This window comes from Takifugu rubripes, chromosome 7, assembly GCF_901000725.2.
Source record: "Takifugu rubripes chromosome 7, fTakRub1.2, whole genome shotgun sequence".
Classification (NCBI taxonomy): domain Eukaryota; kingdom Metazoa; phylum Chordata; class Actinopteri; order Tetraodontiformes; family Tetraodontidae; genus Takifugu; species Takifugu rubripes.
The window spans coordinates 12,466,354-12,486,404 of record NC_042291.1 but is presented as its reverse complement, the minus strand read 5'-3'; the positions used below and the strand labels follow the sequence as shown (position 1 = coordinate 12,486,404).

The following is a 20,051-nucleotide window of genomic DNA, read 5'->3' as shown; positions in this document are numbered from 1 at the left end:
CTGGAGTACTCAAGAGAGGGACAGACCTCCACATGAATGATGGAAACTTCGTTATTCCTCATCTTATAGGATCCCACTAATGGTTACTATAAGGTCCGTGGCCACGAAGACCGCCACATCCGCGGCAGCGGATTCTCCGAATACGTGCCCAATTCCCGACCAGTCTACACTCCATCCCAGCTGCCCTCCCCCAGCCCCGTGTACGGCCAGCACGGCACCCAACCCCGTATATACGACTTCTCCCAGAGATACGCGACCACTACAGCGGGCAGAACCGCGTACGAACAGCAGCAAGCTGCCCAGCAGCAACAGCAGTCCGCCCAGCCCGCCAGCATTTACCCCACTGACCCTATTTACAGCGGCTCCGCTTACCTACCCGCCACCTACGGCCGCGCCTTCACCAGCTACGTCAAGCCCGCCTCCTACGAGAAGATGGACACGTACGATCAGTCGGATCAGGCCAGCAAGGTGTCCAGCTCATCCCGCTTCTCTTACGCCTCCTCACAAGTGTCCTCCCAGCAGTCCGACTACGGCCGGCCTTCACAGCGCATGCAGACACACGTCTGATCGGACAGTTCGTGATGAGCGCAGGAGCAGCGAGTGGTTAACCATACTCACCCGGGCTGGACTAATATGAACTGAGACTTTCTTTCCTCGGATGGTCCTTTGAGGACACATTCGGACAGTGTTTGATGGGGTGACTGATCTTTCTTTGTTTTAACACTTCGACGAAAAGGTCCAGGACAGACTGGGCAGCTTCTGGGACGGAGACTCGTCAAACTGGCGATTACAGCGTGACACGTGGAGATGTTCCTTCAAAGCTAGGGCCAAACGAGAAAAATTCAAACTTGGGTGGCCGTAAACCTGCCTTCCAGAGTTCAGTTTATGTCGAAGATACGTCAAATGTGACCTCTTAAAAAAAAAAAAATTTAAAAAAAAAAATCTTTTCAAAGACTTTAACACAAGCTATGAAATATCGGAGGTAAAAAACGGACGCGAAGAACCTGTTGTTGTCTGTCATGTTTTGTTCCGTTGGCATGCGAAAGGAATTCTAAGCACATTTGTGTCTACTGTCAGCAAAAGTCTGAGCTTTCCAGAGACAGGCATAAACTATTCTGCACAACAGGTGGGCTCCACTGACCGACAAGCGCTGCAGGCACTGTACAGTCAGGAGAGCCTAATCAGCGATGGAACACCGCTGGCTTGAGCCGTGTTCCTGGAGCTTCTTCTGTAAAGGAACCCAGACATGTTGGACTTTTCAGCGTCGCTCACTGTTGAAGAAAGAAAGAGAATGTGTAATTTTGCCTTCACTGTAATGAGGACTGTATGCGAGCAGGATTAGGCGAGGACGCGTAAAACCCAAAGAAGGTAATAACTGAACGAGCCTGAGGCTGAGCGGAACCGTCCTTATGGTACTTAGTCCTGACTAAATTGAAGAGTAGCCGTGACCCGAACAATCAAAAAAATAAATAAATAGTGAAACGGTGGCAATCTTGAACTTAAAACGTAAACTTGAATGCAGCGTGAACTTAAGCAGGCTCAGGTGGGGGGGGGGGGGGGGGTAGAGGACCACAAGTTCTACAACACAATCAAAATTGTCTGAAACATGTTTACACGAAACAGTACTACCCTACAACACCGAGTATCTGTACAAACGGCCGAGTCCATACTTCCTCTCTGTTGCATGCAAATGACGTGTCTAGTGAGAAAAAAAAAAAAAGTCCTCAGCATTTGTATTCATGTCCATTTCACGTTGGAGACATTGGTTTCTTCCGCCTGGCCCTTTTGCATTCTGGATCCTGGATGTTTCAACGTGGACGCCTGTACTGCCATTTGTTCGAAAAAGCCGTTAGCAGGCGCTCCGTGGAAAGAAAATGTCACTTAAAGTGAAACATCATCGCTTGTCTTTATTTTTATATTTTATATAAGCCTTAATGTACAGCGTGTAAGCTGCTCTATTGTAAAGTATCTTTATATACATACGTAATCTTAATTTGGACCCACAGATTTCCCTCTGAGTTCTTCATCAATCACTGAATGCAGTTACAATGCTTTTCTTTTTTCCTCGTTTTTAAAAGGAACACAACTAATTTCCATTCGTTCATTTAATATTGTATTAAGAGTTTTATTTGCTAAAAATAAGCTATCGTTGCTTGTACCTTTGTACACATATTTATATTTAAATAAACCCATTTCTGAGAAACAACTGTCCCCTTGTGGAACTTGTGCCGGCCGCCTGGCGAGCGGCGTTGGACAAATAAGGTGTTCGGCGTCGCAGCAACGCTGAATACATAAATTAGCGGCGCTGTCTGTGTTGATTTTCCCCCGTTCCCTCGGCGGAGCGCGGCTTTTAATGAAGACAGATGAGACAGGAGAACCCCCCACTGTACGTGTACCCACCTCGTAGGGTAATAGGATAGAGCTGTGACAAAGGCAGGTATTATCTGACAGTGTGAGTTTGTCTTGTCAACCGTGTTCCCCAGGTAAGCATACTGCTGGCAGCAGGGAGGAGAAGCGCTGCATGCTACACGCTCATTACAATTCTGCTGTGACGGCGGATGCATCTATAACGAACATCAGGGTTCACCCGAGATAAATAAAACAGGTAATGCAATTAGGAAGTGGAATATATTGTATCGTGTGACTTTATTCTCATGGCTTGTACAAAAACATCCAAACACAAACAAAGTTACAAAAGCCTGCACAGTGATGTTTAAAATGATGTAAAAGTTGTGGCCACTCCCGTTAAAGAAATTCCTATTTACACACAATTTAGCGTGGACATTAATTTTTACACAGATAGAGCTGAGCAACGTCCTCAACAGCTTCCACCTTCTTGATTGTTTTACCTTCAATAAATAAAGCCGAGAAGAACCCCGCGCGTCAAACACAAACAGCAAATGAGGGCGGGGAGGAGAAAAGTATCTTTGGTGGAAAGAACATCGATTCTCATGGGGTTAGAGACAGACAGCTTCAGGAAAACCTTGGTTTACTGAAGGCTCTCAGGTGTGTGTGCGTGTATGACTGACAAACATTAACACCCTGAGCTTAACGAGAGACCAGAGCAGAAGCCAGCTGGATCTAATCCTCATCTCCTGCTTCACTCTCCTGCTTTTCTTTGGCAAAACATTCACACAGCAGGCAAGGCAAATAAGCGTCCATAAATATGTAATAAAAAATAGTCAGAGAGCGATTCTGCTCAGATCAACGCCTCGGAGAACGTTGATGCTCAACGTTCTCCAGAGACCAGAAGAGATGACGCTTTTTGCCCGATTCAGCCCACCGACAACAAATCAGGTCGTTTTCCAAAGCAAGCTGAGCTTTTTCTTAATATCACTTAATACATCGTCTATCTTTCAGCTTCTGATCATCATTTATATTAACTTTTCCCCCCACTCTAAGATCTTTTGTCTTTACCTCTGATGGACGTACAGCTACAAACTGACAGGAAAGCTGACGAGCTGCAATGGCTGCTGGGAGGTGCAATCTAAGTTTTTCAATGGATTAATGATAAAATGTGCACTTTTGTCCTAAAAACATTAAGAGAAATACTGTGGTGCCACCATTTCTGTTGCCAACATTTAGAAAAACACTGTGTTTAAAAACAGGGGAGTAAAGCCCTTTCATTGACATCTGTTTAAATTTACCTTTGGTTTCCATCAAATCACCATAAACTGGTCAAATGTTGTCTGGTTTAAATATAATTCATAAACTATAACCATTACTTCTGCATCCCTCTAAAGTTTAATTCCTATAAAATGTGTTAAAATGTGTGGGGTAACGAAGGAGCACGCTTGTGTGTTTTAAAATGGCATGAACAACTTTTGGTCGGGTTTATGTGCATTAGTGAGCGGTAGAACGTTTGGAAGATTGAGTTCGACAACTGAGTAAAGTGCTTGAAGGCATCCGAGTAGCTGGGGACGTGCAGCAATATTCTCACAGCTACACACCAGATGACTCTTCCAGAGACCTTCTCTGAATCAAGCTCAAATGCACCGTTTCCATTACTTTGGCACGCTTATGTTGCTCCCCACTCTGCATTCCTTTTCCTTTTTCAAATCCCCGTCTGATCTTTGATCCATTTTCTCAGCTTGGTAACCCGCGTGTAAACCCCGGGCTTGTTCCGACGAGCGCAGCCCTCGCCCCAACTCACGATGCCGGCCTGGAACCACTTGCCACTCTCCTCGAAGCACACCAGGGGTCCTCCCGAGTCTCCCTGATGGTCACAGTCAGGCTGTCACACTCGGATCGGGTGTGGAAAACTCTACGGTACCTGAATGTCTCACCTGGCATGCGTCGACCCCTCCGGATAAGAATCCGCTGCAGAGCATCCTGGAGGTGACCTGGCCCTCCGTGACCACATTACATACGGTGTCGTTGATTATCTTCACCGACGCCTTCTGAAGGAGCTGTGCCTTTTGACCTGTGGGAGCAGGACAGCGGGGTCAACGCTCAGTCATGTGACCTGGGTGTTCATCACCAACATCAAAGGTGTTAATGGGCTGGATTAGTGTTAGCTAATGAAGGTTTAAGAGGCTTCCCTGGAGAGCCACTGTCTGTCTTGATATATGGATATGGAAGAAGGCTTAATGGAATAGAGCAGATTAGAAAAAGATGAGAGGGAAAAGGAGGGAGGGTTGAGCTGGAGAGAAGTATGTCAGGATGGGAGAGATAAAGAAATGGGACGGACATTAAAGGAAAGGAAGGAGACAAGATGAAATGAGAAAGATGAAGGGAGGAAGCAGCAGGAAAGGGGATGAAGGATGGAGATGAATAGCTAATTGTGAGCAGGATGGGGGAGCAGCGGGATGTCTTAATTGTGATGAGAGCTGGATGCACGAAAACAAAAAAACAATGGTGGAGTGGGTCGTCCATCATTGAGATACTCAAAAATAGGAAAATATTCAGTTACAGTGAGGAAATTAGAAAAACCTCCAGACTTCTACCAAACGACGATACCTCCTTCTCGCATTGCGCCCCAGCCTGTGACCCAGCAGAACATGCCTGCAGGGAACATGTGGGAGGAATCGGGTAGGCAGATGGGTTGGATAGTGTTGGTGAACTCCAGTGGCTCGCTGAGCTCCAGCAGTGCAACGTCATAATCATAGGTCATCTGGTTGTAATCCGGGTGGGAGATAATCCTCTTCACTGAGCGCTGCTCGACGCCATCTTGCTTATACTGGTCCTGCATGCCACTGTAGGTCCGCCAGTTGGCTGCAATGTGGTTCCTATAGTAGGGATGGAACATCGCTGTGGTTACGCAAGCAGGGACCCGCGTGATTCCCTGATCAGCTCAGGAAATGATAAGAGCCACGAGTGATTAACAAGGTCATTAGCAACTCTCTGATTAATGTTGAGCAGCATCCAGTATTTACAATACACAGGTAGGGCAGAAATGTGCAGGTCAAATTCTGCTAATGGCTACAGCTTATCTGGGAATGTTATTCTAAATGAATGATTAAGCTAATATGTAAATGTGAACCTGTGGCAGCGAAGATATTACCTCGTCCTCAGCAGCAACAGAGGTGGCGCAGGTCTAACTACATGGCTTGTGCTCCACCTACAGGGCACTTCATAACACAGCCCCGCTCTTCCCTGCATTAAATGTAAATTTCCAAGGTTTTCCTGATATAAACATCATCAGGCCTCTGATTTGTACGGAAGCGGTGCTCTCTTGGGCAACGTTGGCCTTTTTCCCCAAACCAAAGCCCCTTTATGACAGCAGTGCATACACGAATAATGTGAATCACAAAATAAATAACAAGGAAACTAAAGAAATGAGCCTCGAATCAGGCATTTTATCATAATTCCGCTCTGTACGTATGTCCGCTTCAGCCGTGACTCACGCTGGGCTGCTGGTGACGAAGCAGTGGGAGGCGGAAAGGAGCCATCTCTCGGATATGATGGAGGCGCCACAAACGTGCCCATAGGTCTGGAAGTGAAGGCTAACCTGCCAGGGCCACTCGCCCACCTCAGCATTCTGCCCTCCAACAATGCGGTTCAACTTGTACGGCCTGGTGCCACAATCTGGAATTCAATGATAAGGGACAAAGACTGATCAGAGGAAAAAATAAAAGATTTTTGGGGGGAGTTGGGTTTTATTTAATGCGTGAAATTTCCTTGATGGTGCAATGACAGCCTTGGCAGTTGAAAATAACTAAGAATGTTTGGAATCCTAATAACATATTTTGGCATATTAGCTGCTAAAAGAAGAAGAGAGTGAAATGAAAAACCACAATCAGACCCTCAGGCTTAAATGGAGTTAAAAACAAAAACTTCAGAGATGACAAGAGCAGCTCTCAAAGAAAAATGAAATAAATAAAGCAGTCAAGGCCTGGGGCTCTTTTCCAGCGGAGAGCCCAATGTGTGCAGCTCTTTTACTATCAATGTGAGTGACAGTGACAATACTACATCCACCTTTAGCCGCTTCAGAAAATGTAAAAATGAGAGCAAACGCTTCCTACCGCAGGTGGCCTCGTCCGAGTTGTCGGAGCAGTCTTTGATGCGGTCGCATTCGGCGTTCAGCTTGTTGATGCACACTTCGTTCTTGCACTTGTAGGTGAAATCGGAGCAGCTGCCCGTGGCTGCAGCGGGAGGAGATTTCGGAAACGACCGTTTTTAAAAATGTAAAATTAGACCAGCTTGATTCTATTTATAGCGTCGGCAAGTCTATACTAGACAATCAGCTTTTATAGCGAGACCTGCTGGGAGTATTGACTCCAGCAAAGGTTTAATGTCTCTGTATTTAAGTGCTAAACTCAAATGCAGTAGGGCCCTATAGGCACGTGTAAATGTAAGAGCGAAGCAGAGCTGAGCACATTTGGACGCAGAAGAAATGTTGGAATGAATAAAGTAGTCAGAGCAAAGTCTTTGTGGCCATTATTGAGCTGTCGATGAAGGTTAATGGCTTAATGTTTCTAAAGAATTCACTCTGGTGCCATCTTTTTTTGGCTTTTTTTTTTTTTTTTTTTAAAGGCGCAAATGGCTGAAAAGGAGATTAAGGTCGCTAACACAAGGGAGCCATTTGGTCCACAACAAACAAATTAGGGTTTCTTTCCCGAAATAATCCGGTTCATTAGGAGTTGCTGGGCAACAAATGAGCCACCTCTAAAAATGAGGGTCTTGGTTTGCTTTTACCAGCGCTGTGACGTGGGTTGGTTGACACAAACAGCTATTTTATCAACCACAGGTAGGAAATGGAGCTCAGCACAAACCGATGCCTGAAAATGGCCAAATTCTGCCACTTACAGGTTTCACACGTGGCCTCGTCGCTTCCGTCCTCGCAGTCCCTTTTCTTGTCACACACGAGGTCCTGCGGGAGACACATCCCATCACCGCAGCGCCACTCGTTCTTCTCACAACCTGGAGGCAGCGAAACAGAGCTTGGATTAAACTAGGCAACAGGCCGGCGGCTTGATGATGGCGGTGTGGCTGAGGCGGACGCTGGCCTCCGTCTCCTCGTTTAGTTTATGTAGCACATGATTAAACAGATGCTGAGCAAATTGGGCTACACTGTGACTACAAACTCCATTACTGATGAAATAATGAATAATGCAGAGACCAAGACTCTGGAACCGGAGTTGGCGGCACAATTAACATGGCATTAAATGAGCGTTAAGCCCCCTAAAGCGCTCTTTGACATGGCAAAACCTACTGCATAGCCTTTCGTCGCTCCAGTCTCCACAGTCGTTGACCCGATCGCACACCCAGAGGTTTGGCTTGCAGAGCCCGTTCTTACAAGCAAACTGGTCCTTCTCACACTCTGCAGGGCAGACAAAAAGACATAGACGACAAAGAGGAAACAAGCAGAAGTTTACCAAAATAGCTCCTGTACAACACAAGTCAATCAGAACACGCTGTAAATAGAGAAAACAAACGCCAGGAGGCGTGAAGAAGCGACAGGACTGATTAAGATGACTGGTTGTTGGGTTTTTGCAGGTATCTTAAGATTACATAGCGCTGTCATAGCAAAGCCTCCTTCTGAATCCAGCTAAATCAAAGCCTCATTATGCAGCCCCACGAGGAGCCTGGAGGTGTCACGCCTGTGATCCTGAGTTCAAATGTGCCGCTAAGTTGTAAATCACAAGAACACCGTGATAATGATCTTGTGTTCCGCAGGTACGGTAAGTGATGCCCAAAGCTCAGACTGTCTCTAACCCTCAATTTCCACTGAAAGCGTCTGTGCGGCGCGGCGCAATCGCTGGATTTCCACAGCGAGCGCGGCGGCGCGTCTCCAGTTCCATTTTTCTGCTGCTCTGCAGCAAAACTGGAAACATGCGTAACATCCTTTAGATTTTACAACTTGACACAATCTAGGATACGGACTAAGGTAAAACCCTGTAAACCCCTTTTTTTTCTTTTTTTTTTAAAATTACTTTATATCGTGTTACACAAGTTGTAAAAGTGAGGTTCTGAGGAAAGGATACCAACCAAAAGAAGACGATGGGGTGCAAAATTGCAGTTTCTTGTGTGGATGTTAAGTTTAACCATAGCGTTACATTTCAGGTTCTTTCTAATGTCTTTGACTTGCATGAGGAGGAGGATTGGTAGCTCCCGCGTGGTTTTGGGATTTTGATCTGCAGCGCTTCAGGAACACCTCCAGTGGGCGAGGATCTGCGCCGTCAGTCGCTGCAGATGCGCGGCCCAGATGCTTTCAGTGGAAATCGGGGGTAAGGTTTGGAGACATTTCTGGTTGTTGTTCATGTTTGCTGCAGAACAGGCTGTCTTTAAGTGGAAAGAGCTAGCACCTGCTCTCTGAAACTCACACCTTCATGTAATTTACAGTATTTGCAGAAATTAGCATCATCGCTATTTCCAGTGAGCAACACCCTAAAGATTAGAACAAAAGAACCAGAATGACAAATTAATTAGAGAAAAGATAAAACTCCTAATTGAGATATCTTTGAGCCGAGCTACCCGTTCCTCCAGGTTTTTAGGCTCTGCTAATTAACAGCCTACAAGAGTGATATGAGAGTGGTATTGATTTTCATCTCTTGGCCCAAACTCAAGAAGGCGCTTTTTGCCAAGAAATGAAACTATTCCTTTACAAAGGAGCAGAGAGGATATATGAGGCCGTATAAATAGTAACGAGGGGAGGAAAATATGGAACTTACGACACTTCATCTCATCGCTCATATCGCCGCAGTCGTTCCAGCCGTCACAGTGCAGATCTTGCGAGATGCACATTCCAGAATTACAGGCAAACTTATTGGGACAAGCTGAGGGAAAATAAGAAAAAAAAACAGAGCGCAGGAAAAAAGAGAGAGAGAGAGAGAGACGGTGATTGCAAATTGAGCACCAGGGAGTGACAGTTTATGCCGGCGACATCCATCATGTTGCAAACGTTTGTCCCAGTTGATCAGAGCAATTATGAATCCATTTCAGTCAAACCTGGGAACTACCTACAGACCAGAGTATTGAAAGCAACGTGTTCCCTGACCAACAGCGGCAAATAAAATGAACCCAGTTAGCGCGTTCTCTGATCAGTGGAGCTCTCCAGTTGCCCGTCTCTGTTGCTAAAGCTAAGAGTCTTTGTGCATCGTTCAGCTGCAGTGACACCTTCTCTCAGAGTCAGAGAGGCTTTGAGTGGCGCCGGTTTGTCACAGGGAACCCCTCTCGATTCGTGTCTGGCGTTCGAGAGGACCGCTGACTCACGGTTGGAGGGATCGTAGGCGCTGTACTCGGCGCTGAAGCCTTTGTCGGTGTAGGACTCGTCAGAGTGGAATATCACGTCCAGGACGTTGGTGTCGCTGGTCAGAGCCAAGGACGACAATTCCCCACAATACCTGTGAAAGGAAAAGGCCGTGTCTGTATCGGGTGCTGTACAGCAAGAATCACAGATTATTTATCCCACGTGTGCGCAGGATTTACCATAACAGGAATATCAAGGTTGGAACGTTGGTGTTTGAAGAGAAATCAAGACACTTCACACATGGAGTGAAGACAAACATGTTTTGGCAGCGCTAGTTGGAGTCAGTGAGACAAAACAGATCATTCTTTGTAATGATACGTGTTGTGGGAGACAGCCGCATGCTCGTTAGGGCTCCAAAGCATATGATGAAAGAAATATGAATTCATTAAATCTGGATTATAATGGAAAACCGCAGAGCTGACAGCAGAAAGGGAGAAATGTGTTCAAATCCCGTCACACTTTGCATCTTTTTTCCTGTCGAGTTGAGGCTTTTTTTTTATTATTATTCACTTACTGATGTTACAAAAGGCTGAAAAGCCTCAATTTAAATGATTTTGTGTGGAGGCACAAGAGAGGGCGGTAAATGTGTGTGTATACGAGGACGGCGTTATAACAGTGTTTCACACCGACGGCTGTGTTCTACAGGCTGCCATCGCACTTACTTGGTCTCCATCATTTCTACGTAGTCTTTGTGACACTCGCGGATGTCCACCCCAGGCTCCTTCATGCGGAACATGGAGAACTTAACACGCACCTTCTTCCCAGCAGGAACCTGCAGCACGGAGGTAATTGGTTCACGACAAAACCTATTTAGCATGCATGTCACTACCCCGCCCACGCATGAAGACATCCATCTATATCATCTATAAATGAAAGCTGACAAGCTGCAGTGCATCCAAACGAGTACACACACACACACACACACACACACACACACACAGAGAAGCATCGTCGGGAGCTGCAGCAGCAACAGCGTTCTGATAGATGAAGATAGAGGAGCTACTGAACAGCTTGGCTCCCAGAATGCTGCCTCAGCGTTCTTCTGATGGAGAAAAAGGACGAGGAAAGAGGGGTGGGGGGGCTGCGCAAACCTTGATGGTCCACTTGCAGTCCACGGCGGGGGGATAAAAACTGGGGTGAAGCGGAGAGGTGATGACTCCTTTGTCTGCAGTCAACACGCCGCCACACTTCATCGCTGGCAAAAACAAAAGAGCAGCGCAGAAGTGAAGCCGTGTCCATAGATCAAACTCAGACCTTAGTCTGGATTACCTTTAGACTTGGGGATGGCCAGGTACCTGGCCAAGAAGCCTGGCCTCTGCACTTGGGAATCAGTAATGAGGTTTATCAGCATAATGTTGCCGGATGACGTCACCTCCAGAGGGTTGGACGGGGGCCTTTGACCACATTTCCTGTTTGAGAAGAACCATTTTAAATGATTGTTCAATCACAACAGGGCAGATCAGGTTTTTCTCATAAAGTGAAATATATATATTAAAAAAAAAAAAAAAAAAAAAAAAAAAAATTATATATATATATATATATATATATATATATTCCTCGCCCTCCTGGGCGGTGCCTCCTCCCTTCAGACTCGGGTCCTCTACCAGAGGCCCGGGAGTCTGAGGGTTCCGCGCTCTATATTACAACATCAGATAAACGGAGAAAGGTACAGGAAGGCAGACAAGGTAATTGCAGTAAATGGAAATTGCTTCGGCAGAGTTTCAAGTCAAACATTAGGTACATTAGGAAAAAGTTGAACAATGCTGGCGGCAGAGCAGGTAGGCGGTGGAAGTGTGAATGTACCTCCTGCTGCATTATTCCATTATTATTCCGAATTACATTAGAGCTCTCATAACCCTCCACGTCACCTTGGATAAAAGCCATCGCTCAGTGGCTTTATAAAAATTGTATGCATCGCTTAAGAATGCACATATGTTTGGTCATGATTTCTGAATTTTAAATGGCCGGCGGATAGAACTGATGTCTGAAATGCAGTCCTCCCCCACAGGCAAATGCAATTACGCGCGGTGGTGTAGAAGGTCTCGGGATGGCCCCCGTCAGGAAAGAGGGTCTTCCCAAGCTGACACAAGTTTACCGAGGTCTCCAGCATTACCGTTCTGAAGGGGACGTGTTGGGCCGAAGGCTTCGGGGGGCAAAAGGAAGAGTTATAATAACAAATCTAATGAGAGGAAACAAGCAGAAATACGCCTTCCGCCCACATCACACAGCCAAAGAAAAAACCCTCAGGGACGTTTCCCAGCACAAACTGGTTCTTGGCTGTTGACTTTTAGGAATTATGTTGAATTCTGAAGGGCAAAGCTAAACAGACATGTGTAACATGCCAACGTTTAAGGCAAAATGAGGGCGTGATTTATGTAACAAGTTGATATGATGGTAAAGCAAAAGAGGGAGCCGAAACCTGACAGAGTGAATAAAAGCAGAGACGCTAAAAACACGCATGGCGACAAAAAAGGGAGCCTTGATAAAGGTTTTATGCTCAAGCAGCAACTCTCTGATGAATTGGCCAACACATCTGGGAGGCGCCTCTGACAAAATCGGATTTTTTTAGTTGTATTTTTATCACCAGGAGATGCACAGCGCCTGATCACAGAACAACATCAGTGCAAATTGTTGCCAACATTGAGGTTCTTCTATAGCTACAGGAGACAACCTAGATCATCTGCTGCTCAGCCAAAATGGTTTTTAACAGCACTGATTTTATAGCATTTATTAAACCTCAATCAGGCAACTCATTAGAAGTTCCCATTCCAGGTGTTTACAGCATCTTGAAGTAAATTAGCTCCTGGAGCAAAAGTAGCTAGTACCAGGAAATGGTTTTTAGAGGTCCTGTGTTTCCGTCCACTTACTCTGTGATGGCCTGAGAATCGTCTGGGCTCAGAGAATCGTAGATGGCCACAAAGTCATCCGAACAGTCGTCCTCGATGTGAAAGAACGGGAAAGCCACGAAAATGGTGTTTTCTTCCGAAGCTCGGATTTGCCACTGACAGCGAGCCCTGGGGGGGTATTTCTTGGGGTACCCGGGCGATGAGAATGTCTTCTCCTCCACGTCGGCCTCCAGACGAAAGAAACAGTCCTCTGGGAACAAAAACCGTGAGTGAGACGATGTCACAAGTGCACGTAGCCTGGAATCGGCGGGATGAAGCCTTCATTCAAGCACCCTGCTCATTTATGTACAAACATGCGGACAAACAAACAAAAAATAACTAAATTTCTACTAAAAGTGTGAAAAAGGTTTAATTACAAAAGACACATCTGAATATCACTTGGGCTCATTCATCCTTTGTGATGTAAATGTATGCAAAGAAAGATTAATGTAAGGATATTACAGCTACTATGGTAATACGCTGTAATGTCGCCTAATCGCCCGGGGGCTATAAATCACCAGAGAGTGTGAAAGAAGAGTGTCAGGCGCCGGCGCCGACAAAAGCTTCTCAATCTCAGTCAGCGGCTGCATGTGTGCGATCCAGGCCGGAGCAGCCGTTCATTACAGGCGACGAGAGGGTGAGCGTCTAGCCATCCGGAAAATTACAAGATGGAGTGATTGAGAGGGGACAGGCTGTACTCACGGGCAGTGGGGGTCCTGGCCATGCGGGAGTCTGTTGCTGCAGGGAGAGAGATGCAGGAGAAAAAGGTCAGAATGGGTCACCGATACCAGGCGGATGCTAGAATGTAACCTGAGCCTAAAATATTTGGGCTGCACATTTTCTGATCCATTTCCCGGCGGTTAAGGGAGATGATGGTGCGCGTGGCTCTTTCCGCTCCCCTCTCACCTTGCCCTATAGCGGCGACCCATATGTTTCTGTCCAACTATCTGGGACAGCTACATCAAATCATACCCGCAGAAATCATTTTAAAAGGGACCGAAAGCGGCGGGCGACGGGGCCGGAGCTCGGCTGGTGGCCAGGAGCTGGACAAATGTATCATGAATGCTGAGAGGACAGAAGGAAGAAAAATGGTCGCCGCGAGCCGAGCCAAGGCCGGGCTAATAACATTAGGGGATCCAAACTGCATAAAATGTGCAATCTCAGATGCAGCACAAGCAGAGGGCTCTGGCTTATCTGTTATCATCTTATCAGCACAACTCAGAGGGAGCTCCTGTAATGCAAATAGAAAGCATAGAGAATACCAATGCTGATAGGAGATGACAATGACCTCATCTTTACTGCTGCGCTTTATCGTTTAATGTCTGGATCTGGAGCTGCGCTGCGTTCCATGCTAATTTGCCCCCCCCCCCCATCCGCGGCAACTGCCCCACCTGCCCCCCTCCAGGGTACCTACACGAGGCGGTGACTTCCACGATATCAACGCTGCCCGGCGTGGAGCGCTTCTTCACGATGCCATTCTGCAAAGTTTCCAACACGCGTTCTTCTGAAAACTGTGGCAAGTCCTCCAGGTCCTGAACTGGTATGTCAAACTGGGACCAGTAGTAGGCAATTACGCCCTCACTGTTGTGAGCAGGTGAGAGAGAAAAGGCGTGAGGACATTTGAAAAGCCGAGCTTTTATCGATATGGACACAGTAAATACGTTAACATGCTTCTAGATGAAATGTTTGGTGTTAGAATACATGAAAATCTCACACCTGAATGCAGTTACCACGGACTTGGTGTAGTATTTGGACAAGATTGGCTCATTCTCGTAGGCCTTCCCCAGCTGTGTGGACAAAAGCTCATTTTAGCAAAACTTTCTTCGAGATGTTAGCTTGTGTGCTGATGAACATGGAAACACCTCGTGTGTAACTCGTTTTTCTTTCTTAGTACGACAAGAAAAGAAATATATGAATCTGAATATCTGGATCAGTTCTCTAACCTTCTGATGGCATTTTTATTCCGGCGGTTTAGTCTTCTTAACTGAACCCACTTAAGATAGGAACTTAATGTGAAAAGGTCAGCGCGAAAACGGAGAAGGGTTTGCAGGAAAAAGGTTAGCAGCAGATAAAAGGGAGCGAAAGTGACATCGGGACAAGAAATGACAGCCGCTAGCATAATGCTGGCCTGTCTGCTGGCATTTCTAGAGTTTAAATAACCAGCCATTTTTTAACACTTAAGTAGTAGATAAAGAGGAGCGAAAGGTGCAAAAGATCAGACAGACACATTAGCAAAAATTATGTAGAAAAAAAGAATGCGTCTAGCTCAGATCACAGCTCTTTATTAGGAGGCCATGTGATATTCTTTTATGAACGTGAATTCATTGTTATTGCTTTTATCCATGAAACTGGGGGCTAAAAAGGTTTAATTTGCATCAAGATTCAATACAGAAGCCTGCCTGACGCCTGTGGTGCTTTCACACCACAATACACTCTGCTCGCATGCTTCCTGTGCACTTGCATCTGTACACACTCCAGAACAGCAGGGGGCAGAAGAGGCACGGTTCAACTGCAATTTGCTGAACAGGAGACCTGCTGCAGCGTCACAGCCATGGGCAGGTCTCCCGTGGACAGCGTTGGTGCTCAGATCTGATCTGGTCTAGAATGTGAAAACACCACCGTCCACACAGGCAGACAAATATCTCCCCAGGCATCAGGCAGCTTTTTTCCCCAACACTATGGGGCATTTTCAACAGTATTTCTGAAATGCTAAACAACTGATATGCTAATCGGTGACAGAAGGGACGATCTGTTCAAAGCAGGTCGCAGCAGACCAGAAAGATGACAGAGAAGAAGAAACTGAAGCGAGGAGACGTGTCAGAACTCACAGTTTCCTGGAGCGTCCCTGCCAGTTCCTTAAAGTCTTTGCTCTCAGTGTTCTCCAGAATCTCGCTGTACTGCACCCCAGCCAGCTTCATGTGCCCGCTGAAGAGCTCCGTTGACGGGCGGAACCGCTTGCTAATGGTGCCTTCTGAAGCGCCGTCTTTGACTTGGTGGAGAAGAGCAGAAGAGAGTCAAGCGTTTGATGAGGAATGTTGCTGCTAGATGGCTAGCTTTGATGAAAAGAGGTGATTTTATTTCCCCTCCAAGAGGCCTAGAAGCACTTTTATAAAGTTATATAGTGCGATGACAGTCGTGCACTCGGAGCAATTAGAACAGGCAGCCGTATCAAGAGGCAGTTTATCGAGACTTCTGAATAAATAAATAAATAAATAAAATGCATATTAAGCAGCGTGGACTCTCAGCCGCAGACGTTTTTCTTCTTTGCATTATTAAGTGAAGGCAAACTCTAATGGGGAGTTACAGCGTCCAAATAAATCACTCTCTGACTGTAATATCAAAGAGCAATTTTTTTTACCAGCGAGTTAAAATGATGCCCTGTACAGTTTTTGAAGTTACAGCCCGTCTGGACAGTTATTGATGCAGGGAATTTAAATATTAGCAACGTCTCGTTTAATACCGTCAAAAACAGGCGTGCTTTATGTGCACAAATATCTGGGTGGTGTTTCAACACATTCGAGTCTCAACACCGGGAGCGACTGTAGGTGAGGGCCTACTTACACACAAAGAGCCAAATGAGCAGCGCCGCAAGGCCGGCGAGCAGGAAGAGCCCCACAAGGACCCCGATAAGGATGCCCATCTTCTTTTTGGAGGGCTTCTTCTCTTTGCTGGTCAGGAAGTCTATCCGCTCATGGCGGCCATTTGGGCCCTGATGAGGCGAAAGACACACAGGTAGTCATTAATGACCTCATGTTTGACCCCACTGAAAACTGCGTGTCCTTAAAAATGACAACTATGATGACATGGCAAATCAAACAGACCATGAATTAGAGAAATTATGAGGAGTTCAGCACGTTTGCATCTGAGGAATGGATCACAAAGAGGGTGTTTTTACAACACAATAAAGCAAAACCCGTCTTCTGAAACGCCTTTAACTGCTTTCCAAGAAAAGCAAGTTGTAACAAGGATCCTGAATGCTGCTGGTGACCAGAACAGGCCAAACCAGTTCAGTCAGACGCTACAGATTGGACAGTTAAGACTTAGGAGCTCAGCGTGTGTGTGTGTGTGTGTGTGTGTGTGTGTGTGTGTGTGTGTGCTGTCCCAAACAGACAAGCTAGGGCCAAAGTTTGAGGCCGATTAATAACCAAAATGGTGAATTGGATGCATGTAGCTGTGGATGAGCGGGGCCGGGCGCCATTAGGAATGGAGATTCACTTTAGTATTAAATCAATTTGTCAGATGTGCTGCCCCTTTAGACGGGGGCTCAATTACACGAGTCGAGATGATAACTCATGGCAATTAAGGCCTATTCTTACCAGGCTCTGGATTCCACATATGCCCTCTAATTGGGATCTCTAAAGGCAATCATGGGCCAGGATAAGGGGAATCATTACAGATAGGGTCAGCAAGCGCTCCAGGGTCTCAGTCATCATGATCACAGCCTAATAAAAGCATTACACGCTCTTCATCATATCCCATTCTTCGCTCTGAGAAAGAATGGCATCCCATGTTTGAACAATGGGGTGGGGGGGTGGGGTGGGGGGGTTATAATCGGTGCTATCTGGGCTGGATTGTTGCAACAAAACAAGAGAGGTTCTGGGTTTCAAGGCATCCACGACATGCTGATGTCAAATAAAAACCACTGTTGACGTTCGGATAGCAACAAAACCTGGGCTGCAAATCCCAGATTGTTTAGTAGCACCTGGAGAATATCCGAGCAGTCAAACCTGTCGGAGGAGTGACAAATCAGAGCCGATAAGAGGTGTAGTTGAATTTTTTTTTAAAAAAGCTTTCACCCAAATTAAGTTGATGCCATGTCGTTTCCAACCTGGAAAGAAGAATCCTGTTTGCTGTCAGGAGAGTTCTCCGTTCATCCACAACTCTGTCCGTGACTAAAAACAGTGGTTTTATTTCCAGAGAGATTAGCATATTAAGACTTTTATTTATTTTATTTATTTTATTTATTTATTAATTCCACCCATTATAAAACGGGACTTGGTGAAAAAACTCTGATGAACCGACATATTTTCCAAACCAATTCAAATTCCCAGATTCATTTTTGACATTTTCGCTGGTCTTCTGCCTCCGTTGATGTTGCCTCGGGCGACATCACTTCAGGCAGTTTATCATCAGATCCCTCTAGAGCCAAAAAACCTGAGCCAAATCTATCATTTTTAAAATATTCCTACTCATTAAGTCCTTTTCATGACTTTGATGTGAGAAAGCTTCTGTGTGCAACCCAAAATAACCGAGGCCACAGGTGTAAAGTGACAATAGAATTTAAGGTTTAGTGGATCCACCTCAGGTTTTAATCACCTAATAGTTGCTCATGATGAACGAGCATCGTTCCCGTGGCGACCCCAACACCTCACTGGAGCCCCAATACACCCCTGGACGATGTGAAATTATGATTAATTTAACACACTAAGGAGTTGTAAAAGGTTAAACTTTGTCCCAGTTTTTGGAGCTGCGTGATGGCGGGGTTAACGCCTCATTTACTGGAGTTTCAGAGCAGTTTGAGGACAACTGTCCCCCCCATTCTGGGGGATTATCAGCTCTCCTCCTGATTCATCACACAGTGACGCACAATGATTCACAGGCTGTTACCCTGATACCTGTGACCTGTCACTGAATCACAGAATATTAATCAAAAAAAGTTAAAACTCAGGAATACCTGAACCAAGATGGACTGAAGCAACCCGCTGGCGGTTAGTTATTCTAATGACACACCACCAAACCGGAGTGTGCCAATACAAAATACACGACAAAAATCTGTTCCCGTGACCATTCGTCATCACAACACACCCAATCAGCCCTCATCATGGCGCCTCTTCATTCATTACTGCTCCCGCCACAGAGACACACCGCTGGCATTCAACCAAACAAGTCCAGCCACAAAAAGACAACCGCTAACGAGCGCCATCAACGTTCTGAAGTTCGGCCACGTTTCACACCCCCAGCGCAGGATTCTCACAGGTGTTCAGCCACGGAAACTGTTGTTAATGAGCTGTTGCTACACGGACAAGTCAGGCATGAGACACACCACTGCAGAGTCAACGTCCGTGCTTGAACACGCCTGCAGTGTCAGGATCAGTGTACTCAACAAAAACATACAACCACAACTCTCCCAGTATCAAACTGGGGAGGGAACTGTTGTGCTCCTTAAAAATCATGTGACATGAAGCAATAAAATCTGTTTATTTGGTACAAATGCAGCCATTTACTCCCTGACCCACTGCAGTGTGCTGCATTAATGCCATTTTAAATAAAGTTGTGGGGGGGGGGGGGGGGGGAGTGGTGGAGTTGGTGAAATTCCAAAGCACTCAGGAAGCTTTGTAACCATTAATGAAGCTCTGTGCAGAGCCAAGTTCACCTTTGACCGCATGGCATTCGGTTCTGCCCCACTGACATCTCATCTGTCTTATATAAGACAGAAATATGTAACAACCGCAGTGATATATTGATATATTTACATATTCTAAGTGCACTCTCCTGGTGAGTTTGACCTCAGCGGTTGCAGAGAATCAGCTATAGGCAGCTTTTATATCTAAATAAGACACATGCCTGCTTAAATGCATTTAAATAAATAAAATGTACTTTATCCATCCAGATTAAAAGCGTTTATATGCTGAAATCACAGTGTGTGTGTCTCATACAGTAACACAAATATACTGGTTTTAACTAGGAAATCTGTCTGCAGAAGAGAAAGGGTGTGACTCAGCATTACACAGATAGAGAGAGAGACAGATACAGAGAGGGGGGGGGGGGGGGGGGGGGGAGAGAGAGACAGAGAGGGAGACAGAAATGTGACTCCGGATTTTCCTGCAAGCTGAAGCAAAAATTAACTAAAGTAGACGGGCTACATACGCGCCTGCGTGTGCGTGCGTGCGTTACTTAGTAAATATCACTCACACAATTGGCCCTTTAGCTCATCAACTTCGCAAAACCGCCTGTGTGACTCTAAAAGGTTCTAATCAGCAAAATTTAATTCATAACCTTTAAGATTTTAGTTTTTTTTACAGACAAGACAGGAATGTGATGACGTAAAACGGGCAAACTTACGTCGCTGTCATATCTGGCCGAATACATCCTGCTACAACTCTTCGACCCGGGCCCGAAGTCGTTTGTGATGCTGTTTCTTCTTTCTCTTGTTTAAAAAGGTGAACCTCCTGGATTAAAAGCTGTTAAAATGATATCAGTATAGAAAAGTTCACTTGTAGTCGTCCAGTCTAAATATCGGCCTGTGTTGTCGGGCTCCGCACGGAACTTTAAATTTACCCAGCACACCTGTGGAATGACCCCGCCCCAGAAGCTGCACCGGCACAGGTGAGACCGCACCCCCTACTGGAGAATAAAGGGATGACAGACGTTCATGAAAAACAGGAAAACATGAACTTGTTTGAGTTGCGATGAAAAAATGATTTAGGGAATATGGTAAATAGGTACGTAGATGAATGATTCAAAAACATTCTACC

At 45.8% G+C, this 20,051-nt stretch overlaps 2 protein-coding genes across 3 annotated transcripts in view; one reads left to right on the top strand and one right to left on the bottom strand.

The window, feature by feature from the left end:
- Positions 1-2,203, top strand: part of kirrel3l (kirre like nephrin family adhesion molecule 3, like) — a 30,026-nt gene extending 27,823 nt beyond the window's left edge. For both annotated transcript variants that reach the window (XM_011605614.2, XM_029839269.1), the window contains exon 15: positions 70-2,203. In XM_011605614.2, coding sequence (XP_011603916.1) covers positions 70-567 — 498 coding nt within the window. In that variant the 3' untranslated portion in view covers positions 568-2,203. The remainder of the gene's footprint in view (positions 1-69) is intronic.
- Positions 2,204-2,614: 411 nt separating this feature from the next.
- st14 (ST14 transmembrane serine protease matriptase) lies at positions 2,615-19,891 on the bottom strand. The gene is made up of 19 exons (XM_011605615.2): positions 19,639-19,891; positions 16,138-16,285; positions 15,405-15,565; positions 14,293-14,363; positions 13,991-14,157; positions 13,279-13,314; positions 12,559-12,787; positions 10,961-11,100; positions 10,783-10,886; positions 10,354-10,463; positions 9,655-9,785; positions 9,114-9,218; positions 7,655-7,762; positions 7,249-7,362; positions 6,465-6,584; positions 5,847-6,027; positions 4,960-5,228; positions 4,287-4,423; positions 2,615-4,216 (listed from the first exon to the last, which is right to left on the bottom strand). Exons 1-19 carry the CDS (start codon positions 19,663-19,665, stop codon positions 4,055-4,057), a joined length of 2,520 nt encoding a protein of 839 aa, XP_011603917.1. The 5' UTR covers positions 19,666-19,891; the 3' UTR covers positions 2,615-4,054.
- Between the last annotated feature and the right edge of the window lie 160 nt (positions 19,892-20,051).